The sequence below is a fragment of the Branchiostoma floridae genome, chromosome 13 (genome assembly GCF_000003815.2).
Source record: "Branchiostoma floridae strain S238N-H82 chromosome 13, Bfl_VNyyK, whole genome shotgun sequence".
NCBI classification, from domain to species: Eukaryota; Metazoa; Chordata; class Leptocardii; order Amphioxiformes; family Branchiostomatidae; genus Branchiostoma; species Branchiostoma floridae.
Genome location: NC_049991.1, coordinates 11,663,180 through 11,689,801, shown reverse-complemented (window position 1 = coordinate 11,689,801; position 26,622 = coordinate 11,663,180). Strand labels below are relative to the sequence as shown.

Genomic DNA, 26,622 nt, shown 5'->3' with positions numbered 1-26,622 from the left:
TATGTGATCTCGGATTCTCCGTAAATAGTTTGTGAAGACACTGCAAGAATGACATTTTTTTTAATACTGTGCGTGCTGAACAGCAAGGGCAATAAATAGATAAATAAGGAGATAGCGGCATAGTTAACCTTTACCGCTTATTCCTATACCACTTTTATGCACAGCTGCTAGGACTTGCATAAGTTCGTACAGCTGTTTCGTTCACAAAAGGTTGTAGGTATGATCATGTCTATTCTTAATGCTGAATGTATAATAATAGAGAAATGAGTACAAAAAATTACAGGCATATTCATTTCCGCTCGGAAAAACGAATTTTATGTAATACGTATTGTCCGGTAATTCGCAATGACATGGCACCATGGTATACATTATTAGCTTGTTAAAGGAAAATGCTTAGGTTGTTGTATCTAGGGATTATGACAGCGTTGCATCCAGAACAGGGCTAATGTTTATGGTCGATAATGCATCACATGTTATATATACCAGTAAATGTAATACAAGGTCCCGAAATGACAATAGGAAAGGTGAGCTTGCCGAAACAAATTTGAGATTATTCATTGATATGGGGTGAGGTTTTTCGCGTAAGATCGTTTGATAGGTCGTAACGGTAGTACTGCTATAGGAAAGAAAACTCAATCATTGATATGGGTAAGGTTTTATGTAAGATCGTTTGATAGATCGGAACGGTAGTACTGCTATAGGAAAGAAAATTCAATCATTGATATGGGTAAGGTTTTATGTAAGATCGTTTGATAGGTCAGAACGGTAGTACTGTTATAGGAAAGAAAACTCACCCCTTAGAGCAAGGCATCTGGAATCCCACCAGCACTGGAAGCAGAGAAGAGACCACAGGAAAACTTTACACAGCTCCATTACCGGACCGGGAATGTCGTTGCCTCTGTCTAGGCTGTGTGCTGTGAGAAAGAAGTGAGCATCAATGCAAATGTTGATGTGCAAATCGCACTGCGCATGCTGCAGACAGCATGATGAGCCAATGACATTTCATTTCAGACGAGCCGAAATAATCCGGGCTAACACAAGCCTTATTTTCATACTCTGTATTCTATTCCCGATTGTCTGCTGCTCCTAGCTGCACCTTTAGCGAAATCCTATATTACCCAGGATCTGATGAGTCCGCCAGAGTGCTACTTAGGCAGAATGTATGAGCTAACGGAGTGATGGTCTCATCACATCCCAGGGAAATAACTATGATTACATCCTCTTAGTTGAGTAAAGTGCGCACACAGGAATCGTTACGTTACGTTAATGAGAGCAGATAGAACGGATTTGCATGCTAAAACAAAGTCTACCCTTCAGACAACGAGGACGCCGTGCGGACAGCATAGCGGACTCCCATAGTATGTAGTTGACTTACTTTCGTACTCACTTAATAAGGGAAGCAGGATTAGAACTCAACTCAATATACTGTCAGAGATGGACCGTTTGTTCATATCCAGACACTGTAGACGCAAATACTGCAGGGCTTACCCATACCATGTTCACGAAAGCTGCCAGTTGCAGTGGTTGACATTTTTGGAGTCATTTTTATGAGTGGACCATTATCTATGAGAAATTGGCTTGTCTATATGAGAAAATTTGAAGCAAATTCTGTGCCAGGGTAATACATCATATGGTAGAGGATAGAGTAAGGGCGAAGGTCACTGACCTTAACGACCACTAGCTACGGTCACCTTTGCCCTGTTACGTACACAATGAGCGTCTGTGGCGATTTGTTTTGAAAATAAAATAGAGATGTTCATCAAAGTCCTACGCTGTATCGCACGTTCTTGATAAGAACATTACCACGGGATTTGGGAAATCCCTTTTGTTTTTCGGTGACATCCGTCAGAATTCTTCAATGAGTTTTTGCGTACGGACCCCTGGAGCAAGTTGAGATTATCAGAGTTTGCAACCCTGAAAACAAAGTAGGTGTTTTATAATTGGCTGTAAGTTATTATTCCTCATAAAAATAACTCCTGAAGAGTTGTAGATAATTGCACTCCCCCCTGGTGTTGCGGACACGCCATCTCTTTGACTTGGGGGATTGCTGCCCGCCCCGGGACTAATTTGGAATCAAGTTCGTGAGGAATCATTAACCCGAGAGACGTCTACCACTTGACGTTGACAGGTTTGAAGCGTCTGTGACGTCTCCAGCTGCCAGTAGGTAATGCCTACCTGACACGCCGGAGATTGCACACCGTGATAGGGTTAAGAATAACTCGCGGTACGTGGGATAACAGGAGACAGACAGGCTACCTCTGCGTCCGTATCGCTGATAAGTGCTGTCAACCTGCCAATCAACGGTTAAAACTACTTAAGGTGAGTAGTTTTAGCCGCTGAGCCTTACTGTAGTGTGGGATTAAGAAGCATTTCCCAATGCTTTGTAAGTTGGCACCAAACAGATTTTAGGCTTGGCAAGTCTGTCTTTCGTCCGACGGAACTTGTTGATGAACATACCCATGTAAAAGCCCCGGTTACACGAAGCCAAACATGGCCTTCCGACCACCAGCCAACAAAGGAACATTCGGACCAATTTAGGCTAGGCCAATGTTTTTTCGCCATTGATGTAAATTGTTCTAGCTATCACCCAACTAGTAAAGAAATTACTTGTGACCGGGCCCCGAATGTTTTTAACCTAATCTCAACCGTCCCGCCCTTTTAGCCACAGACTGAGGAATCTCTGACAGAGTCCCAACCGATTGCCAACCTTCTCACGAATTAGTACCGACATAATCAGCAATTTCAAAATCTTAACCAATCGGTTTCAATCAAAAATGATTCACTATTCTATGCTGTTATCATTGCCGAGATATCAAATTCAGATATTAAACATAGCTTTAATATTGTCCTTCTGTTTTGGGTTTGGTGAAGGTAGGGGGAAGTTTTCAGTAATACTTTTACATTTTGCATGATAATCCAGTTAATATCCAATGTATGTCGCAGCGAGGGTGCAGTGTCATCGTCATCTATTGCAATGCCCTGGGTCCATAAACATAGCCAGTTTTTATCATAATCATACGCCAATCACAATCATTTTTGCTGAGCAATATGCGCAAAGGAGGCTCCCAGGATTAATCAGCAATCGAGTTAAGAACACGGATACCGAAGTAATATAATGCTGCTAGTCACAAAACACATTTTTGTTAAGAACAATTTACGCCTCTGTAGTGTGCCAGAGGTCAGAAGTTGCACGATGTTAAATGAGTAAACGTCGACCTGATCTGGTGAACAACTGTCATTCATCAGCACTAATGACTAATGAACGGGAACTGCTCCACGGGGGGAGGGAGCTGTGATTTGTTAGATTCAGTACTCTTTTGTCCTCTGACATATGTCTCATTCGTTCTTTGGCGTAACAATTCATTACAACTGTGTGAAAAAGCACCCAAAGTACCTTTGTATTGATTTGGACACAGGTCAAGTCTGCGGCATTGGTGAATGTGACTGTGAATGATAGGTAACATTTGGGTGGGTCCAATTTTCGTGTTGAATATTACAGTTCAACTAGTTCAAGTCACAAATTTGTTCAAGTCTTGTATAATCGTCGTTTCCTAGTTTGTTCTACGTTGTTTTGTGAGCAACTGTGTACAACTGATCCCCCTTCCCGTACAGCGAAGCACTTCTAGGTATGTTATGTTTTGCTTGGCATTAGGCTTTCTTCAGCTTTTTGTAGTAACATTAAGTTTTGTATGCGTAGACAGCATTAATGGCCTTAAGCCAACAAGCTCATTCGTCACCAATCCATCTCGTGGATCACCGAATCCACCGAGTCTCATTGATTTCTTCAATTCAAAAATGAAAAATGATAAATCAAACCCAACCCCACAAGGCTTTCAAGATATCATATCTCGTTGTCTTCATATGTAAGTCGGGTTGTCTGACCCTGCAGTCTTTGCGTCTACGATGTCTTATTGTCTGGACATGAAATCAGTCCATTTGTCCAGTCTTTCTTCATTCTAATTCGCCCGACAACTGCTAATTTTTGTACGCCGGTAGTAGTTTCAAAACTTTTCAAAATACTGTAGCTGCAGCTGCTATTTCATGAAATTAGCTGTATTTCGTTTTTTGCATTTTGCAATAAACCACCAAAATAACCATGGGTTTGCTCCATCCAAGCCATAAATTATGGGATCATATAAGAATTTCCAAGGTTTAGTCCCCATCATCAGATCAAGGTTTTATCCTCATCTAAAACTATGACGTCAATAGCTTGCACTTGAGAGGTTCGTAATTATCTTCTCCGCAGCTGCCCTGATCCAGAAAATTCCAATACCATGGATCATGTCTTATAATGTCGCTGCACATGGTCGTAGAAAATTAGGTTTGCGAGGGTTGTGAATAGTTTTCTTTTTTCTTAAGTATATGCTTTTAAATGGACGTACGTAACGGTCTGTAATTCTGTATTGTCCAAGTTGGAATGGACACTATTCGGACAAGATGGAGTCGTGATGACTCAGTGACGTAATTTTCGAGTTTTTATTGTCTTGCTTTATAGGGTGGCTACTTTAACAATGGCTATATAAGGCTGGTTATATCGTCAGCGGTAGGAGTCATCTCGCTATAAAAGCACATGATTGGTGACACATGACCGGGCAATGTTTAAGACCGCGTTCGTTTCTTTCCTGTAAAAAACTTTACATCCATGCCGGCAATTGGTTCTACCTTATGAAGTATATGACCAGATGGTTCTGTGACCTTTAATAGCCATATGAATAGTTTGGAATTTATGGTTCTGAGCCTGATCTTTTGTCGAATTTTTCCTGGCCTCTGAATATTTGCTCCGAGCGCACCAAAGTAGGCACCCACATATAAGTTAGAGAGAAGCTGAGGTGTCATTATTCGTTTGAAACAAATACGGTACGGACGGCTTCTGACCTGACCTTACAGACAAATGTGTTCTACTGCAGTACCAGAGGAAGAGGGATTTCCGCGGGAGGCAGAGTGATGAACGGAAGACCAGGAGAGGTGACACGCGGGCATCAGTAAGTACATGGATCCCTCATGACCATCTCTCCACTGCCTGCCCTGTGTGATTGTGCCAATCGGTCTTCATGAATTGACCGAGTAGGCTGCTACTCCAAATCAAGACCCCATTTGGACGGTGTTTATTGCCATGACCTAGACATACTTGTGATAAATCATTGCCGGGGAAACTGCTGTCGATTTTTTCTTTGTGATATAAAGAGCATAATTCATTCTTGTTATCAGAACCAAGGAGCTCCATGGCAGAACTAGGAGCCATTCTAAGAGATATGTATTACTACCTGTTTGATGACGATTGACAGCGAGCAACATTCAGCACATGTGATGGTGATGTCTTAATATGTTGTATCTTGTATAATATTTCCGGATTTATCATCTAGGCTTTAAAATGATAAATAATAATCTTTATTGCAAGTTCATGCCCGAGAGCTAATTGCAGACAAAGTAAAGTAGTCGTATACATAATTGTATATTTACAGAGAAGGAAAATGAGATCTATAGACAAATCAAAAGAGAAATAACGTCCAATCTAAATCTATTCTACTTAAGCTATTTGATTGGGTTGACTTCCTTTCCGTATGCAGTGGGATATGAATTGCCCAACATTTTTATATATATAGGGATTGGGAAACTTAAGCAAGAAGATTGTTTTTGTTGTCGTCTTTAATATACGCTCTTACACAAAAGTTTTATTGATTCATGTCATCCTTAGCTGTGCTGCGCTCAGCCAGTCTCCTTTACTGTATGGAAATTGGGACATCAAAGCCTTAAACACCAGCTCTGTTGGAAACTAGGGCATGTACAGGCGACAAGTTGTTCATCATTGCAGCCATTATATGGAAATGACCAGCTCAGTATACTAGTATCAGAAGCGCGCAGGTCACATCAATGAAATAGCTGGATCAGCTGCATGGCGACATGAAGAACCAAATGTTACACTTTGGTCCATCCCATAATGCTTCTAAGTGCTGCTGCGGCGAGAAGCACGCCGAGGACCTGTTGTAGCTACGTGCGGACTGCCAGGAGCTGTTACGAGGTATTTATCTCTGTGCTAATGTAGCTAGACTTGTAGCCAACTCTGAAGCAGCCTTGACCGGTTCCTACCAGCACTGACGGTATTCCCATACTTTAGATAAAGGTATTCTGGGTGGGTAATTAAGGCATGCACTTCTTAAAACTTTAAATTGTTACCGTACAAATGGTTGATTCACATCGATGGATATATGTAGGAATGTGTCTCTATATAGCATATTTAGAAATATTATTTATTCTTTAACTAAAAGCAGATAGTCAGGCAACTGCTGGATATAATTTTGGAGACGGCCAGACGATTCAGATTGCAAAATCATTGCAGACCATTTTTAAAATCATATCTATTGCTTGAGTATCTGCTATTTGGCATATCTTATTACCTGGATGTCTAACCTTCATTAACGTGTCCTTCATTCTATTGATTTTTTTCCTGACGATATGCTCGTTGAAAGTACACACATTCTCTCAAATAACATCTTGCGTAGATTAACATGAAAAATGAAAAAGCCTCGGCTCCGCTTGAGAGAACTCCAATATCATCTAGTGATGCAATGGAAAGCACTAGTAACATTGATCCGGAACTGAGCCCAAGCTATCGTAATATCTGACCTGTATCCTACGGAAACATTTAATCACTCACATGTCCTGAGCCCACATGCTCTGCCAGAAAAGTCATTTACAGAGCAAAGTACCCTCCATACGCGTATTAATGTCGGTCTACAATCTCCGCCAAATAGAAAGGCTGACGAAGTGAAAGGATCACACCCAATGTTATCGGACTCACGTTTCGCAACACACGATACAAATAAGTACTTTCTGAAATATTCAGGAAAGTTGATGATGTGTTCTACCAAGGTTTTCCCGAACTCAACAACAGTCAAGTGCAATCTCACATCTCGGCAACTCTGACTCAACTCTGAGTGTACATCAAAAGGGCTCTTAACTTTTCATTACAGCATGACCGCTACTCCAAGCTTATTACCAGTATCTTGTTCGCCAGCGCTCCACTTCCACGTGATTGCGATCGAGGTATTCAATACTGCATTTTGTTCGATTCTCAAGCCTTATGTACTTCACATGCCACGGACAAAGTGGGACGGCGTGGTGATTGTTCGTCCTTGAGCCACCTTGATTATTATATATAATATGTGTTTCCAAAGACCTTTTAACATTCTATTGTAGCATATCATGCAGAATCGAAAGGTAATCCCTGTGCCTTTTAGAGAGTCATGGTTCGCCCATAGATCCGAGTGTCGATCGATGGTAAGGCTTTGCTATAAAGGGTTTGCTGGATGGACACATTTGTCTTCAATGTTTGGCTGTATCTATTCGATCCTCACGCCTATCACCCATGGCACAGGTAATGTGACAAAATCAGATACTCTGTCGTCTGTCTGCAACTGTCACGGCGGTCGTAACATCTGGGGTCGTATCATACACTACCATAACCACACGTTATCTGTGTTTCCTCCAACTTAAGGGGCATTTCTTATGTTGAATAAATTATATCTGCTTCGTATACGTACGTACTACTTTCTTAAAGGAGTGATTAATCATGTGGAATAATCTATCCGTGCCGAAGATATTGACAGAAATACTAATATAGCCGACTAGACTATAAAATCATTCATTACGTGAAAATGAAGATGGATTAAATCAAAATCAAAAGTCACTCGAACAACATGCATCAGGTCAAGAGTCTCTCTATCCGGATCCCTTTCGCCCCTTTTATTTCTCTCTGTCTCCTGATAACTTCATGCTTCACATGGTTGCTGTGTAGTACCGGTGTGGAAGCCAGACACCCTTTATCAAGTTTATGTACATTAATTGTTTAAATGAATACCAATCAAGATGTTACACACGGCAATAGCGCTACCGTTGAACTTATGTCATGCCCTAATACTCCTAAGAGAGAACCAGACAAATCTAATTGTGTCCCCCACATTCGCCAATTGACATCGTGTTTGATGCTTCATCACAAAGAATTTACATTGTACCTGCAATCTCTAGTCCCAATTACTCAAAGACCTGTCGAAAGGGATTAGTGCCAGTAACAGAATATCTGGGTCGTTGTCATTTGAACATAATTGGACAATTTATCAACGTCACGTACAGTACCATCATAATTACCCGGATGAGGTGACACAAATGTAGAAAAACAACAATGTCTAACACTATAATTGAATCTCTGATTGTAAAGCTTTGTGATCCTTCACACCGATATCCATTCCGATTGGCGGCGATCCCGCTGCGACCGAGCGAATTGTCAGAGCGCTCAGCGATGGATATAAAAAAAAAAACGATTTTTTCTACGCTTTGTGTGTTATCTTTGCATACATACTTCTACATTTGGCATATGCATTGTATTCCAAATATAGAGTCAATGGCTACACAAATAATTGTCAGAGCGCTTAACGATGGCTAAACAAGAAATCTTTACACTTTGTGTGTTGTCTTTATATTCATACTTCTACATTTTGCATAGAGTCAACTCGGTCAAGGGTTTCACAAATCCATCCGTTAGGTAGTATCATTATATATAAGATTTTTAAGTAGTTACTCAAGCACTCATTTCTAAAGATGGTAATAATTGGGACAATGCTTATCTATGCTACGCAAAAATATTTGTTACATGTATGTAACATGTATCTATAATAGAAAATTAACCTGCCAACTTACCAATCGTTGTATCACGAAATCTCTACTGTAGCATCTGCGCACCATCCTGCTGTGTCCAAAGCAAATCAGAACTTCATTTACAACGGCATTTTTTTCATCGGTAGAAGGAGTCAATTCTTGCCGGAAGTCAAACTCTCCTCACAGTCTGCTTCTGTTTCATAATCAGCCTCCCAGTTCTTCTGACAGCCGTCCACAGACCCACGCACACTGAGCTCGCTGAATCAATGTGCTTCTGCGGACTGCGCCATTGATGATCAATCATTGTAACATTCTGTCTTTGCCGCAGATTGCTTCATTAATAAGTTAAAACCATTAAAACCACACCAGTGGGATTTCGCTACTTCAGAATATGCAATTTCTTGTCGCCACTTGCAATTGCAACTCACTTAAGGAGGATAACAATTTTCCTTGATTTGATTCGAAGTAGCCATTGTCATCCATTATGGCAATGGTGATTTAATTGCGATTGCATTAAGACATGTCACGGAGCTATAGTGGTATGATATATGTAAGGACAAAAAATGAAGTATCTCATACAGAGATATATCAGTAATACAACTACGTTATATTTGTCTCAATATGAATAGATCAATTGCTAGTCCTCTTCATAATCATTTTTTTCATCCCAGCACACCTCAGGTAATATGTTTGACACTAGGACTATCCAGGATGACATTGATTCCATAAATACAAATTATAAAAGACCCTCAATAAGAAGTACTCAAATTGTAATTTACAGAATAATTTTCTACTCGTTAGTTTGAGCCACTCGTGTCGTGTTCCGTATATCAATATACATATAGTTTTAATCGTTATAATTATGGGAAATAGTGATGAGTAGTTCTTCGCTTCTTCTACAAGTGAGATGAAATGGCTATGTGAAGATGAACCTTGAAGATTGTTCCAATTCTTTCAGGGATATGCAAGCTTTGGGTATGCTTGTTTGGCAAAGATAAATCATGGCCACTGGGTCCATTCTAAGTGCGTTTTTAGTAAATTTCCAATAGATTTTCATTATAGTGGGACAGGTGCTGAACGCATATCATACTTTCACGATATGGAAGGTATAACGTTCAATTTGCACACAAACAGCGTATTACCACATGGAAATAACTGGGGCAATCACATAACTATCTCTTTGATGAAAAACTAACTCCCCGGATTGGCACGGGTTTGGAAACAGACGACTGTTTCTACTGCCGACCTACTTCATGGATTACACCAGTAAATCCTGCTACGAGTATGAGTTCTTTTACGATGGTCCATTTTACGTAATGTAACAGTAACATGAACCACGGTGCTTTCGGCATTGTTACATTGAACAAAAAGGAATCAATCGATGACCTACACTTACGCAACATGGTAGATGACAATACTACGTGCCACATTGTTTTCGTGATTACGGTAATACATTGGGATGGTTATAATACAAAGCACGGAATGAGTTGTAGTGGAAAGGTAAAATCACAGCTACAGCAAAGGTCGATTACAGCTGCCAAAAGACAGCAAATAACTCCATTAGCAATGAATATTTGAGTGCCAAAAAGCAACGGTCGTACATTGCAATTCAATGTGTTGCCACGTGATTCCGATGTTGAATATAAATTTAGATTGAGCTGGCATTGGGAAATCATGGTAGCTAGACCATGATATCCAGTTTCTTGAGTAACTACATTTTGGCGTATCTTATCACCTGGATGTCTAACCTACATCGACGCAGGTAACTAGAATTTATTGTAGGGTATTGTGCAGGGAGTAGGGTATGTCTCTATGTGCTATTTTGTACATTAGAGCTTAGTGCTTTCGAGTGATGAAGTAATCCATGGAGTCATATCATGAGCGCCCTTAAAACCAACTTGAAAATCGGAGATGCATATCTATAATGAAGTTGAAATCGTCTGCAGATGACCCAGGCTCTAAAGTACTTCTATCTTGTGGTGCTAAGCTGAAAACTGCTGACGGTCATCGTAACTGCTTGCGTTGTAAAACTATTGAGGAATGCTGATTGATTATCTGTGAGAAGGCATGTAGTCAATAACATGAGCGTATGGGAAAAGTTTCATACTTGGGATGTATATGCTTTTGTGTGCCTCATGGTCCTACCACCTAACGTCACAAATGGTCACTGCACTGTCAATGAGAAAGCCCCGGCTGCAATTCTCGATGTACTCGCCAGACGGTAGTGTTGCTATGTGAAACCACAGACACGGGACATGGAGGCAATTCAGGCAGGCTCAAACTAGATTGATAAATTTCTCTTTATTGGTGTGATAACGATTAACATGTTAACATTTAAGTCAGTTGCTTCTCATTTTGCATTGATGCTTTGCGTTTAAGAATAATGAATGTATGGATATGGACGGACTCCCACCTGACAGCTGCAGGTGACTATCGCACAGATTATCGTTCTGTGTCGTAGCACATCATCTTGGGAGACTTATTCTTCTAGAACAAGCCCGCATTCATGGTAATGAATATTCTGGCTTGCGCTGTAGTACAGACCCAGTGTGAACTGTTCTCCTCCTCATATGATCATATCTATTTCTCCACCACCACTTGTTTTGCTACAGTTTTGCAACAAGAAGGCATACAAAGTCAAAGCAAATCTGCCTGGGTCATATGTACTTGTTCATACAGATATGAGACAGTTTTGTGTAGGTTTATGGTAGCTATTTACAATTGGCAAAGTGCATCAAGATGCCAATGCCATCAATACATTTAACATCTTGTTTAATATAGATCATTTCTATTTACACAGATATATCCTCCTACGCAGGGACATCCAACAGCCAAACCGCCTGTCTGGATGTACCCTGCTTTCTCAACCGTCACTCTTAGTTCCTGTAAACGTCCCCCCAAACCAGCTTTCAGCCAATGAGAGACTACGCTTCCAGTTTTCAAAAGGGGTCTCGCATACATGAGAGTAAGTTCATTAATATTTATAAGCAGGGTGGTCAGGAACTAAGAGTGACGGCTGAAAGAGCAGGGCACATCCAAACAGGCGGTTTAACTGTTGGATGTCCCTGCGTAGGAGGATGCACAGATACAGATATAAGACACACTCCTCCGCACATGGACCTCTGACCTCCACCGTTGACGTTTTTGGTTGACTGTTCTTGGTAAAGACGCTTCGGTTTATTTGTATATATTGTTTGTTGTCGTCTGGTTGTCTTACTGAATGTAACACGTTTCGTTTTTGTTATTTATGTAGTGGGCCCCCTTGGAAATCAACTTCAAACAAGTTGAAGGGGCTACCCACATGTTTTGAGATGAATAAATAAATAGATATGTGTAGTATATATCAGAGGCCACATCTTCCCAAAAGGGGAAGTCGTTCACCATTTGCTCGTCACAATAAGTTTTATTGTGGGGGTGCACTGGTGTCTCTACCAGATGTATTTACACGTACGCGACAAACGCCGCCAAGCACAGAGTAGATGTTATTATGTAAATTAAAAAGAAAAGTCTGTCCAAGACCTTGGCCAGGGTTCTCCACTCTTTGCGCACTTCTTCTTTTCTGTCCAGTTCTTTCATGTAGCTGATGAAGAAGCTGTGTTTCCGCTCAATACTTCTCAGGTTCACTGCCAAGACTTTCCAGCCAGCCTGATATTCGGACCGATCGTTGTGGTCTAAAGGTGTCGTGTATGGCTCTGGTGGATCGCTGACGATATTAAGGTCCATCTGAAATGTCCCGGTTTCATCAGTCGGTAGCTTGCTCGGTTGGCCGGTACCGTTGTACAGGTTTCCCATGAACATGATTCGTGGCAGGAGTTTAAGGAAGAGCGTGCGGACCCACCCCGGCATCGGTCTGACGGTTATGGAGCAGTCGCACACGCTCATCACCATCACGGACAGGGACAGGGACACGGACATCATGATCATCGCCAGGATAACGTACCGACCTGCAGAGGGTATTGCAATGATAACAATGATAGTAATAACTGTTCTTAGTTGTAGATAGACAGAAAAACAAATTGTCATCGATAACCAAATCAGTGAGGGTATTACAGGCACATGTTAACACTCGCTGGATATAGAATGGAGACAGCATGTCGGTAATTCAGGCTTATACCGTCAGGCGTCGCTGCACATCTTTCACCTGATAGTCGCTTTGGTGATTAATTGAGCACTTATCCTATCCTACCGACGTTAAGTACTGGCAAGACAGTTATTTGCCATGGAGTGGTAAATAGCGGGCCGGCCGCTAGGAGCGTGGTTGAGTCAGACTAGACAGTTATTGAAGAGTGAAAAGGTTTGTCATATTTCAGACATTATCCATACATATTTCAGGCATAATTCTTATTTCAATTTTCTTGGGAACAGTAACTGTGTTACAAACATAAACAGGGTTTTCAGTGCATTAATCCTTGCAATAAAATACACTAGAAACTTAAGATAGTCGTTATTTCTAAAGCTTACCTATCCATGGGAGTTCTTCTGATTCAGGTAGAACTTCATTCAGCACCAACTGAAACACAACTATAGCGAGCAGAATGGAAACGCCAAAAGACAGTTTTTCTCCCGTCTCCATGGGGAGGCAAAACATGGTCGACATGAGAAATGTCAAAAGCAAACAAGGCAGCAACAAATTAAAGACGTAAAAGGTGGATTTTCTCTGAAATTCTAGGACAAATGTAACGTCAGAATAAGGAGTGCCGATGTCGAATGCCTCCCCGTAAGACCTGATGTGCGTGTGTGCGGCGAAGGAGAGGACATGCCACTCCGCGTTGATCATGAAGGTTTTCAGACTGCCTTTCTCTGCCATGCTTCTCATCTCCACCTCGTAGCTGCTGTGGATCCAGGGTCCAAACTTGAGTGGACATTTCTGACGGTCGAACGGGAAGGACGATACATTCACCTGTAATGGGGTCAAGAAGAGGTTAAGTCTTCTCATACAGTCACTGATATCTTATGAAATCTAAGTGTCCTGTGATTGAATATTGAGAGCATTCTTGGGAAAGCAGTCTTCTTACCAAAATGCTTTATTTATTCTGTCACATTTCCACGACATCAAAATTGTACGACGGCCAACGACAAATGTAACTGCACCGTAACCAAGTTGGCAGAAACCCAAGTTAGATTTTACGGCACATACAGCATCTTGCCCCAGGATAATAACTTTGAAATAATAGATTTTTGAGAACAACAAGAGTTCGGAGACCCTATACCACCTTGAAATGTTTTGTAAAGATTTATGCGGCATAAACTCAGATGACTGTTCAGTGCCTTTACCTGGCATGACGACAGAGTAACGGTTGGAATCTCCCACAACACGTAACCGCTGTGGTGGAGCTTCACATACGTCTCTGACTTGGACCATCCTTTGAAATGCTGGTCTACACTGTGGAACAGGAAGTAAAACACTCACAGACAAACATGTAATGTCGTCTGTTAGGATTAGAGACATGATGCCAGACCTTATGCATTTAGCAGGACTGCGCTAAATTGTACGGGCAAATTTCGTTACATTTTGGGCAAATTTGTAGCCTCTACCAGGCTTCGTGGATCGGTGGTCTAATTGTAGAAATTGGACAAATAGAGTCTATAGTACGCTAAGGGAGTTAGCCGGCCAGAAGAGTACGTTTCCTCACCACGTGGTGAGGATAATGACTCTACCGATCCACGGAGCCTGGTAGAGGCTAGCAAATTTGCGCCCATGGGCCTTGAGAATACACTGACGTGAAAACATCTGCGTATGAAGCCCAGATAAGCGTGTTATTGGAAACGACAGCGTTGCCACTGTATCAAAAACCGATGAAAAATGATGCATAAAAGGATGTTACGATATCTAGCACAACGCAGATAAGAAGATAGTATAGAATACATAAATTGCGCTGCTTTGTGTCATTTTTGCAAACTGCAATTTCGAAGCGTTTCCAAAAGTTCGTAATTCAAGCGACAAACAGCGCCAATTTGGAAATGCTTTCCGCAAAATGGCACGGTCCGGTGAGATATCCGCTGTAGATGGATGGTTTCAGGCATTGGGTTTGACACGCTATGCATATATAGGTACTTGTACCCATCTGCTCTTCAGATGGCCTCTTCTCATATTACAATATAACCTTGTTACACGGGACATTGAACTGCGTGAAATGGCCCATTTGTTTCACAGTTCTAATATTGGGTAGGCAGCAATTTATAACCGAAATTTCTGGGACAACATGATGGTAAAAAGCGACACTTATCTCGATCATTGTAACGCATCTAGAGGGAAGTAGCGTAATCAGTGAAGGAAGCAAAGCAAAGGCTACTTGTGCGGAGCTGGTATGACCTTATCCATATAGCAAATGATGAGAAAAAAGTCATGAGTCAAATGCAGTTAAAAAATGTCCCTTGTATGCGCGTGGCTTGAATGTAGAACTAGTACAAAACAAGAATGACTTAACTGTTGAAGAATAGCATTCTAATGCACATTATTCAGAATGTCCCTGATAGCTGTGAGTTTGCATTGTATATATGCTAACAAACTTGGCAAAGACGCAACTAGATTACAGGGTTAATTTGGAGTGAGCTTAGGCGTCTCTCGAGGCATTAATGTTCATGATCGGGACAGAAAAAAATCTCCCAGTGAATTTTCACCGACATTTTTATTGGCAACGACCCATATCCTTTGTCCCGAGGCCATTATATCGCGGCAGTCTCCAATACAGCACGGTATTGGTTTCCTGCATGTCCTTTGTGCTCAACAACATATGAGGCGGAAAAGAGCCCCATTGTCACGTTTATGGGCATATGGGCACACTTCTCATCAGCAGTAAAGCCAGCCAGGGAAGCGTAGCCAGGGTGGTCGTGAGGGATTATTCGCTGTTGTATCGATTTCTCTGTTAGATAAGTGCTTTTGAAAGTGGGAAGAAAAGATGATCGAAACAACTATCGAGACATTTCCGTCTCAAGCTGTCTTGGAAAATCATTTACCTCTGTGTAAAACAAAAGGCTATCAAACTTTCTCTCCAACACCAGACAGGATTTTGAAAAAAAAAAACAGTTTAAATTCAGACAATATATTTGTAGTAAAAAGATTGATTTTTAAACATACTGAGTGAAAACAGCTTTTCGACGCCCGTTTTGTAGACATTTCAAAGGCATTTGACTCCATTTGGCACCATGGACTGCTATACAATTGCAAGGTTGGTGTATCTGGAAAACTCTTCGATGTAATAAAAGCATCTATTCAACATCTAAACTAAGTGTAAAAGGCTAGTATGGGTTTGACTGAAAGTTTTCCGTCGAAACCGGAGTCATGCAAGGTTATGCCTTAGCCCATCATTATTGAATATATGCTTCAGTAAACTAGCAAACGAGCTGAATACAGAAGATCGTTAGCTCAGCTATTCAACACAACCAGACGTATCTGGTCTATTTTATGCAGATATATCTAAACCTTTCATAAGTAACATCCAACAAGACCGTAAATATGCATGTTTAACGAAGGACAAAATTTTCACGTATTTCATCGCATTTTCACATATCATGTAAATGCGATGTAATGGGAAAACTGTTAAGAAGATCGAAGATTCAAAGCCTGTAGAATTAGATGGAATATAACCGTAATAACGTATCCTCTCTGCACTTTTACTTTCCTATCCATCTAACTTAATGTCCATGTTGGGGACGGCTCTGCAATGAAGTTTATTGTCACGTATGAATGAATCTTAGAGATGTAGGTGTTTAACCGACGTTTTACAGATTATTTTGACCTGTTGACTAATGCAGGGATGTATCTTTAAAGGAGCATTCCACTCCACACAGGAGTGTTATTTTCCTATTGATATCAATTTTAGGAAGTAATAAATGCATACTACTTTACATTATACGATAAAGTACCCAGTCGCTCCACGTGCCTCAAAAGCATTCAGTCTCCTACTAAACTCCCCAAGTACCCTCTAATTGAATTAATCCTATGGCTCAATACAATTCAAAACTTTTAGGTAAGGTCACAAAACTAATTTCAGGATAGCTAAGAAATCTCGTCTTGTCATGTGTTCTTTGCTATCTTATGAGCAATTTGCCTTCTCTTTGTACTTAGCGATCCTCATTTATTCCGAAAATATGCACTATAAACAAAGTGTCTATGCGTATAGGGAATGCATTGGTAGGGTCTGCATGGGTTTAGTGAGCGTCAGATTGTTTTACAAGACACACATCGCGCAATTCATCCCAAGGTGAAACCCAAAATATTCGGCTAATGATGTATTAATTGGCACATTATCTGTTGGAAAACACCACCCCCGTCTGGAGTGGAATGCCCCTTTAATCGTCGGAGGGTGCATACACTTGAAAAGACTGAAATATGTTTATTAGAAACAGAAGCTTTGAAAATTGGTCAATGGTTTTTGTATCATTTTGAATAGAAATTTCGCTAGATGTGTCTTCACCTTCACATCGTGATTAATGCGCCTGACAGTGCAAGCTTAAAAGAAGGTTCTCTGACACACATATTAAAGGCAAACTGAAGTCCTCAGATGATTTTCCAGATACATGCAGGACATCCATGTTAAATAATGGTGGTCCTGTGCCATATCTAATAGTCCATGTTGTATTCTGTCGCTGTTCCCGCTGGGAATTTAATCCAGACGCATTAAAAGAGAAATAACTTTAGGCTGTGAGTGCGGCCTGAGTTGTCAGGGATTGAAAATTGATAATCCAAACATTGCAAAAATTGCGACTAGCGCGAGGCCAGTAATAAGCTTAGTTCAATAAACCCCGATGCACCCAGCATCAAATTAGGCTTAACTTTGAAGCCAACAATCCCTGTCAACGGAATTTACAGAGCGTGCAAGCTGAATCCTTTTCGGAAAATCAATTCCATCCAAATCTCTGCAGCAGAGCAGACGGGGATGTCGCAGTGCAGCATACCGGATATTATTGCCTACATCGACCATGACTGATCCTGTTACATCCGTTGGTCCGTGTAGCAAAACTGTTGCTCGAAGCTGTTGCATTATATTAGTGGCTCCTACCGTATCTAAGGGAATCCCCAATATACAATTCTGAGATTTCTGAAAATATGTGTTTCAAAATTGAGTACTCTCTAGTTTCATCTATAAATCTCATTCACCCCATATGATTTCTGGCATATCTATCCATAGGATTAAAATATACTGCATAAGAGTGCCCCAAAGGCTCCTATTTAACCCTTGATACTCATGTAGTCCTATCTGCAATTTTCTTGAAAATACACTATACTTACTGCTTTAGTGCGGAGTGCTAGACCATGAATTTGCTTTTCTTAACCAAAACGAACTTTAAAAATGCTTATGGCCCATATGTATTTCAAAGCTCTTATCGGTTAAGAAAAAGCAAATTCGTATTTCATTAGGAAGCATGTATACGTACTTTTCGTACAGAACGATGTCGGGTTTCCAGACGTAACTGTCTGGGACGGTTAACGCAGTTATTCCTCTCCACTCAGAGTCGTTCCACCGGAGATACGAGTCGTTCCAACCCTACAGTGGAATAATATTACAAGGAAAACAATATGATAATATGATAATATACAATGAAAGGAAAACTAAATACATATACATATGTTCAAGGAACCAGAACTCGAAACAGTATACAACCAGGGCGGCGTTCTCTTTATTTGTGTACGACTGTTGATCAGCAACTTAAAATTGAAGCTTAACTTTGTTTGAACAGCTTTTCGATCTGATATGTAGTAAACGGAAACAAGGCGGCTCCAGAGTCAGGAATGAGGGATGATTGTGATGTAAGCATGTCGGCTGCCCGTCCATGTGACCCAGCTGTACCTAGGTGATGGATGCTGTGATTATCTGAGACACGGCAGTTGCTGCAAAAAGTAGGTCACGATAATAAAGTCCTCTAATAAGATCTTTTGGATTGAGTGCATCATGGTTATAAGCTCATTCGGTGCACATGAAGAGTGATCGGTGTCATGTGTTAATGGTTAGGGCTCTCGGCTCATTAGTCTACATGGCACATCAGTATGGTAGGATCATTAACGTTTGTCCCTATTGATCCACATGGGATAACTAAGAAGGCTAGCTAGAGGTATAGAATCCACATTGCATGCTTACCCTGAAATTTAACACGATGTTGTATATGTGTTTTTCATGCTTCTTTTGCTATACGAAAGCCTATGATGGTTTATTTAGATCAAGTAAACGGTGCACACGCCTTGCTCAGTACACCCCAGTTCTTAAACGTGAGGCCGTGCGGGTGAACGAAAAATAAGTAAGGAAAAGGGTTCAGGGGTCTAGGTTTGAGTTCACGTTTGTCATGATCTGTTGTAAAATAACATGCTTATATGGCTGAAAGATAAAGGGAATTGTGTATTTTTGGTAAAATTTTGGACTAGGAGCTTGCTTCTGGGTATACTTCTGCGCTGAATGCGATGCGCCCATTTGCCAAGAAATGAAGTTTGTGGCGTTTTGTAATCGGAAATGCAATGATAAATGGTAAATTGGCTCAAAATTTTTAACGGATTTATCGTACGCAAATAGGGTCAATTTTGCGCATTGTTTTTCTTCATAAAGATACTAGTTTTCCCCTCCAATTTACCAAAAATAGAGCGGTTGCGATACAAAAAAACTCAATCCGTCTTGTGCTTGAAATCCTTTTGCCTCATTTGCAGCTAGAAAAGATGGTCACTGGCCGTGCAGCATCGAATTATAATGAAACCTGAAATAAACAGGGGTGTGCCCCAAGAGCCTTGGTAGCTGAACATCTTTGAGCGTTTCAATGTCTCAGCCTAGTTTATCTTGCTAAAATGGCATATCTTTCTCAGCTTTCATTTCAAGCGTATCAAAGTGAACATGTGTATGAGAGTGAACATGACAAAGGGGATGGATACTGAAGTTGCTACAGTGTCTTCTAAAGTTTTCCTGTCAGGAAGTACAGTAGAAAGTCAGAGGCTTGGATGGCACAGATTAGAGGTCACGTGACATGACAGATAAGTTATAACTGGACACATGTGATGAGAAAGGAGACATGACGGCATGTGAGATATAAAACGATCAAAGAAACAACAACAACGATGACACTAGGGGCTACATTGATGTCACCACAATTGGGAGGTCATGTCCTCGGTGCTGAAGATGTGATGGTTGTACTTCAGATGTCCAATGGAACTTCAAGGACATGTAATAGACATTTCGACCGAACCAATTACAGATTTTATATCCTGAAGCTCGCCCGTCGATTCCATCTATCAGCTAGATCGTTCGCTTGACAATGAGATTTTCTCTGCTGTAAACCATTTCATTTGTTGCTGTTCGTTGGTAATAGGCTTTCCACAGGCCGTATTTCTCCACGACAATAGATAATCATGAATGTCGCTTCAATTTTCATTTGGAAAGCTACAAATGCAGTCTAGTAATTTTTTCACGCCTGTGTGTATAAAAATGATAATCTATCATAGCAATTGATTACTATTGGAGCACTCTAGTCTTCTGATTCTGTTGATGACAATTATATTTACTTTTTGATGTAAAAAAAGACTTAAAACAGACATGCATACACGACAAAACACAAGAAGACATTTGAATTTTTTCAAACACAAGAAGACATTTGAATGCATAGAGAATCTGAATACCGCCATGTACAACATTTTCTCCTGTCATGTATACATAGCCTTGATAACTTTTAAGCATCTACACAATCTGCATTTACACTATGAGGAGTTTAGAATCAACTCACCATTGTCAGCCATAAGTTTGCTGTCAAAGTTTGATGCTTCTCATTCTAGAAAAAGGAACATGAATTACGATAGATGATGCGCGCACTGTATCGAACATTCATATCAATCATTAGACGTGATGCAATATTCAATCATAACGAAAGCGATCAGGAACGCAGACACAAGTAAAGTTAATAATCCAGGATGACAAGGTTTCCATCATCATGAAGGTTGATTCTATTTGGACATAATCAAGACAAAACACAGTGTGCTGGTATTGTGAGAAATGACACTTTTATGTCGGTATGTCATCATTAATTAACAAGTAATCAGATAACATCTAATGCATTATTGAAACAAATACACAAAGCGAGACTGTGATGTAAAGTACTCAATACAAAGCAAGTTGCTGAAAATTTATGACTACGGTTAAGGCCTAGGCGGTGTTGATAACGACTTTGCTGAAGTAAAATACGTCGTGTCGCCATTCAGGAATGATTTACCAACCACCATCAGAGTCGACTAATGACTAGTAATGTGTTCCATACGTGAGCACGAAAACCGCAGTTGTTCTCCTCTACAGCCATGATTGCTTTACTTGTCCCATTATACCACTGGGGACGCAATTCCATTTGCGCCCGTTAAGGTACAGGGCTAAAAATTGCCATGAATAGAGAAGAGGCTATACGTTTTTATCTTTGAGGAACTATCTCTCCAGAGAGAGATAATTGCTACAGTCATTCCTTGCTGGATAAATGTGTCTCGTAAGAATTTTATTTGTTTCATTAGGCTCACAACTACCGGGAAGGTAGGTGCCTTGTTTATGGTGCCAAACGAAATGTGATCACAATGAGAGAGGGTGTGACTGTGTAATCATGGGTATTTTGTCAAAACATTCTTGTAAAACTGATAACTAGTGTCAGTTGATTAGATGCTTGTGAGACGGAGGATCAAATCTAAATGATCCCTACATTGAAAGCATGAGCACCCTGCTAAGAATAGCCAGGCCCCTGCTCATCCATACAGCTCTGTAATCATGATGAAGACCAGGCTTTTCAATAATTCATCAACAAGGGATCATAAGTTTGCCAGTAAGCTCAAGGACGACGTCCAACTTCTCACAGGACTAAACACAGTCATAGAGAGGGGGAAGAGGTGGATTCCTTACCAATCACTCACACTCTCATGAGCTGATTCGTAAGCTGCTCCCACAAAATCGAACTCCATCAACTGTTTTAGGATGGCATTTTAAAAATGTAGTTACTTTAAAAACAACTCTCACTGGGAGCTTCCTGGGTAAGGAAACAGACTTTTGCCATATGCATCGAGAATAATGTCTTATACTCACCATGTCAATGAGATGAGTAAGTTCTACTCCTATCTCCACTATCAACGTGTTGCTAGGAGTACTCGAAGGACGTAAGGCCTTGTTGTATCGGTCGAAGAGATGGTTGTATAGACTACGTTGGATGTCTAGAAATGGAGCAATGTAAAAATGTCATATACACTCATTTTGTCACATTCATATACTTTGCTGTACACTTGCACGTCGTGTTATTTCCACCTTCGTTAAGATTTAAAAAAAAGAGTGTCAATGTTAATATAAAATCTCTTTATCCGCAGTTTAAACATATCCGTTGGGAACACTTTTCCAGTGGCTGGTGTTCGTCTAACATCCATCAATTAGCTGCAATCAATAGTCGGTATAAACGTACATGAGTTGGGCGGTATCTAATACATCACTGCCATGGGTACAGGGGCATTGACTGCAATACACTTGCAGTAAATATTGAATTTGTCGTCACTGTAGGAGCTTGGCATTGGTTTTCTTCCTTTCTTCTCCGAGGCATCCATACGAGTATTCATTACCTAACCTTGCACCTCTGGTAAATCAATGGGGAGAAGGTTAAGGACTTTCTTTGAAAAGGAGCACACCTTTGAAAGAGGAAGTTAAGTGTGCAAGAGAAGGCGGTGTAAAAATCCCAGGGTTTACCGTCCTACTGTTCTAGTTGGAAACGATGTGCGTCAGTACCAGCAGGCAACTTTATAGACTCAAAATTGAACCAGAGGTTATGATAGTGTGGGGAAAGCAGTTCTAGTAGTACACAATGGTTTGAAAGAAGACCAGGACACAGTTTATGTTCCTGGACTTTTCTTCTATAACACCAAGTGTGTTGGCATTTGACCTGTTATCGGTTGTTATAGGTGTATATTTTGGCTGCGGTGCGATCTTATTTGCTGCATGACTGCATGGCTTCATTGGGTCTGCTGCTACAGGATATTGCACCAAAGCACACGTCATCCAGCTGAGATGCAACAAACTCTCGTACATATACCCAACAAGTCATCATGCAGTACAAACTTAGGGAACTCAGATAGACCTGATTGCAAAATGTATTCGGCACATTCATTTAGTTTGCATTTGAAATCGATTTTGAAAAAATTAGATAAAAATTTGAGGACTAATTTTTTGCAGTGTTATCTCCATGATATATTCTCTTACTTGTAAAACATTGGACTCTCTAAATCATTATGTAAATCATTGGACTCTTACTCATTCTTATTCAATTTACCCTTTTACCGGTGACAAAATGGAAATTGCTGAATGGAAATATAGGGATTGTGTGGTATTGAATATTGAGGATATCTTTCAACCTTTGGTTTGATGTGCTGCGCCCAGAGACTACTCTATCATCGTCTCGATAATTACATTATTGAATGTGTTCCGTTGCAGATAATTATTGGATGTTGTAATGAGGCATTGTTTCTTCAATGTGGTCGCGACCACCAGGTCACCTAAGTACGACTTCTTTTGAAACGATATGGAGGTCAGAATCAGTTCCATCCGAGCTACCTCCACGGATCCCACGAATCGGGCTGCCGAGTTACCAATCTTGTGCCCTTGGGAAAGGCACTTTACACGACTTTCCTCACTTTACTCAGATGGGAGGATAAAACAATCTATCATCTGATGTAACGAATGTTTTGGATAATTGAGATTCAAAAATTTGAATAATTGAGATTCTCAATTGAACCTCTGCGGGGTTCATCTGGCAAGTGTCTGCATGGCTGTCTTATCTCCGGGAATAATTGGAGGGGCGTCAATACTTGGCAACATCAGCTCAGGTGCCTAGGGGCTATGATCCTGAATCAATGTGAATGACATTAACAGTGTTCCTTAGCATATGCACTGGCGTTGTTGACAAAATCCTTGTCCGAGGTTGTAGTACACATGAAAATTGATTAAATCATACCAGATTGGATAAGATGTGTCCAGGTCCATCAGACCATTATCCCAGTTCTCAGAGACCTTCAACATAGGAACGTCATTCTGTTGGATTCGTTACTTGTTGGTTGATTGCGTTGTGCTGTTGCTCGTATCTTTCAAAGGCAGTCATATTTTGGGTTCCCACTATCTTGTCTCTTCAAGCAACTAACGAACTGTACTCTACCGGAATGTAAACTTTCTTCAAGTCCTCAGCAATACTTACAGAGGCACGGTAATCACTATTAAGATCAATCTATCCCGTCCACAAGGTGCTCTTTAGGGTAATCCCTGTTGAGACCACTAAGATAAATGTTTCATTCCAGAAGGTCAATGGGGTGCATTATGGCCATTAACCACCGAAAAGCACCCTGATACGTCATTAAAGTGGCTTAGCCTAGAAATCTTGTTTTAAACAATGTCTATGCGATACGAGACCAGCTGGCTGCGGATGTCCTGATCAACTCAATAGTGATCGATGTTAATACCATGTTATTTATAAAGTTCCACATGAAGAAAGATCCTAGCACCGAATATAATCTATAAGTTGTGCCTGAAGAAACTCATGAGTGCGGAAAAATACCAGAGCCGTTTATATATATATACCCTCTTTCAACCTCCTTGATTAAAGCTATAACATGAATAATAGATCATTATGCAACCCTGAAGGGATAGAAAACTAGAAGAGTATTCAAGAAGCGTAACAAATTGTTGAGATAAAGAAATATTTCCAAAACTGTCTTTAGATCCACGAAAACGAATAACAGTTATTATTAACAATAAATCAGAACCCTTTGTGACGAAGAATGGTTAACTTACGATGCATCAAAAGAGAAAGATACATATGATTCATATGGGCAAGATATGAAGGTACGATAAATCGGACAGTGCTATAAATATTGAGGAGGAAGCTTTTTCTTATGAAGTCAGACCCGTTCCAGGAATGGCTCGATTATAGAATATTTGTACATAAAAAGGAAATATGGATGCTACAAACTGCGAATGTTGAAAAGGTAGCAAAACATCGTTAGTACGTAGAGGAGACATACAGATTTGGAGATAAGTTGGATCAATGCGAGTTTCCCCTTCGTTATGTAGTGCATTTCCCAAGCAAAGTGAGCTATGGCAGCGCATAAGGAAAGATTGGTCTATGTCAAGATACAACATTTCCCTGAGGTAATAATGAATATGGAAATACATGTCCTCACGGCGGCTGATAGTGTGCGAGGCAAGCCTATGAACATACATCTTTATTCAAAACGCATAGATAGAACTTGATAGCCTTAGCTATTAACCTGAATGGCAGAACAACAATACAGCCTCCTCAATTCGATCGTCTCATTTCAAAAGCATTTGGGCAATTGCTTATCAAGTATAAAGTATATTCATGATACGTATTAGCGTGCGGATAAGTCTAAATAGATATCCCAAAAGGGCGTAATGAACTTCGGATCAGTGGAGTTGCAGAAACGCATTTGACCGTTTGTCTTTGCGTTTAAACTCAATGGTCTTCCCTACAATAGCTAACACGATGTTATGATTGGTAAATCCATTAAACCACGTACCTATTCCAGCTGCGCTTCCAATGGCGCATGTGTAAGTGAAGAGAACAGCAACAATCCATGATAGCTCCATCCCTAACCTCGCCACTGCCCTCGAACGTCCTTCAGACAGACTTCCACATTGGTATTAACGCCACATCTACCTGGCCGCACTCTTACCCCAGTGTCGTATTGGTGAGGGTGGCTAGGTTGCCGGTTGGCGCATGGATCTGGTGATGTGCCACTACTGGCCTGTTCCCCTTAACCGCGGCAATCATGATTGGCGAACTCTCAGAATTATGACGACGATTTCTGGTGTGCACACTGAATGTAACGTGTCAGTTGATAAACTGTCGCTCACGACCCACACCGGTCACGTGTTATGAATTGTTTTCTTAAACGGGAAAACTCTAATGCGCAAAGAAAGGACGATACGTCACAATAGAGCTCTGTATGACTATTGATTGCTGTTATACTAGTAAATTGCTCACTTAGAAAATGAATTAGCCTCCATCTCAAAAGGTTATCTGAAAGGTGTAATGAAATTGTACACGGCGCCAGGTAGAGCAAAACTAATCGTGCGTCTACTCAAGAGGTTACTAATTCGAGAGAACCTTACCAAGTTACATTAGAGAGATAAAGCCTTCCATTGACCAACCTTCACCTTGTAAAGACGTCGCTGATAGAAGTATTGTACTGGACTGGAGAAGTTAGATGACTTGGGAAGAAGCTGGCAACTTGCCTTACCCTGGTGATAAAAGCTTCCTTTCAAAGAAAAAGAAAGTGTAGTATGTAACGATCGAAGCATACCAAACTTTCACTGCGTGCAATGATTCAAAGTTAGCCTAATAATGCTTTTCACTAGACGGCGATCTTGCTGCGACCTTCTGTGTATAATAATCTTTGCAATTGACTTCATAATATCATGCAAAGTGTAAGTGTATGAAGAAAAGACAACAAGACAAACAGCGTGAAAAGATTTGAATCCTTCGAATGCGTCGAGAGCAGCTGTCACATTTAATGTTTAGGTCGTAGTGAGGTCACGACCCTTTGCTGAACACGGTGTAACAAATAAACGTGCCTCATAGATTTGAAGTGTCGTGCAAAAGTAACGACCATAACTGCAAAACAGTATTAAACAAATTAATAATAGTATGTTGAGGTAATCTACGTCCAATGCAAACATGTAGCTGTTGATTAAATGACATAATGTTCAATGTTGTGAATTAATGAATGGCACTGACTGATTGTTTATCATTACATGGACTTAATTGGGTGTTGGGAAAGATATCAGGGTGTCGATAGCAACAGCCAGACGCGTTTAATGGATCTAAAGGTCATGAAAGGGGTTCAAATTCGCCCAAAGGTCATCAAATGTGAATCAGTGGCACGCGGGTCAATAAGCCCATTAATGCATGTAGAAATACTTGGCAGAGGAAAGCACAATCAAGTACGAGGCGGCGCCGTTTGATATCTAATGCCCG

General features: G+C 40.6%; 3 protein-coding genes across 4 annotated transcripts in view; 1 reads left to right on the top strand and 2 right to left on the bottom strand.

Annotated features, from left to right (window-relative positions):
- The window catches only part of LOC118428979 (neuronal acetylcholine receptor subunit alpha-10-like), a 20,327-nt gene extending 11,289 nt beyond the window's left edge, over positions 1–9,038 (bottom strand). Inside the window, exons 1-2 of one of the 2 annotated variants that reach the window (XM_035839306.1) lie at positions 8,695–9,038; positions 795–914 (exon numbers count right to left, since the gene is read on the bottom strand). In XM_035839306.1, the coding sequence (XP_035695199.1) occupies positions 795–873 (79 nt within the window). In that variant the 5' untranslated portion in view covers positions 874–914; positions 8,695–9,038. Of the gene's footprint in view, positions 1–794; positions 1,190–8,694 lie in introns of those variants that run through there. The other variant, XM_035839307.1, reaches the window with a different exon arrangement.
- Positions 4,883–26,622, top strand: part of LOC118428963 (neuronal acetylcholine receptor subunit alpha-10-like) — a 65,144-nt gene continuing 43,404 nt past the window's right edge. The window contains exon 1 of the mRNA XM_035839287.1: positions 4,883–4,982. The gene's annotated coding sequence lies outside the window, so the exon portion shown is untranslated. The remainder of the gene's footprint in view (positions 4,983–26,622) is intronic.
- On the bottom strand, positions 11,997–22,035 carry LOC118428968 (neuronal acetylcholine receptor subunit alpha-10-like). Its single transcript, XM_035839295.1, has 6 exons — positions 21,681–22,035; positions 20,353–20,397; positions 18,031–18,140; positions 13,927–14,035; positions 13,114–13,552; positions 11,997–12,596 (listed from the first exon to the last, which is right to left on the bottom strand). Exons 1-6 carry the CDS (start codon positions 21,681–21,683, stop codon positions 12,094–12,096), a joined length of 1,209 nt encoding a protein of 402 aa, XP_035695188.1. The 5' UTR covers positions 21,684–22,035; the 3' UTR covers positions 11,997–12,093.

Excerpts from the sequence above, each read along its gene's own strand:
- LOC118428968 (XM_035839295.1), bottom strand. Across the intron at positions 18,141-20,352 it reads CAAACTTATGGCTGACAATG|GGTTGGAACGACTCGTATCT; the intron begins GTGAGTTGATTC and ends ATTCCACTGTAG. Across the intron at positions 14,036-18,030 it reads GACATCGTTCTGTACGAAAA|TGTAGACCAGCATTTCAAAG; the intron begins GTACGTATACAT and ends CCTGTTCCACAG.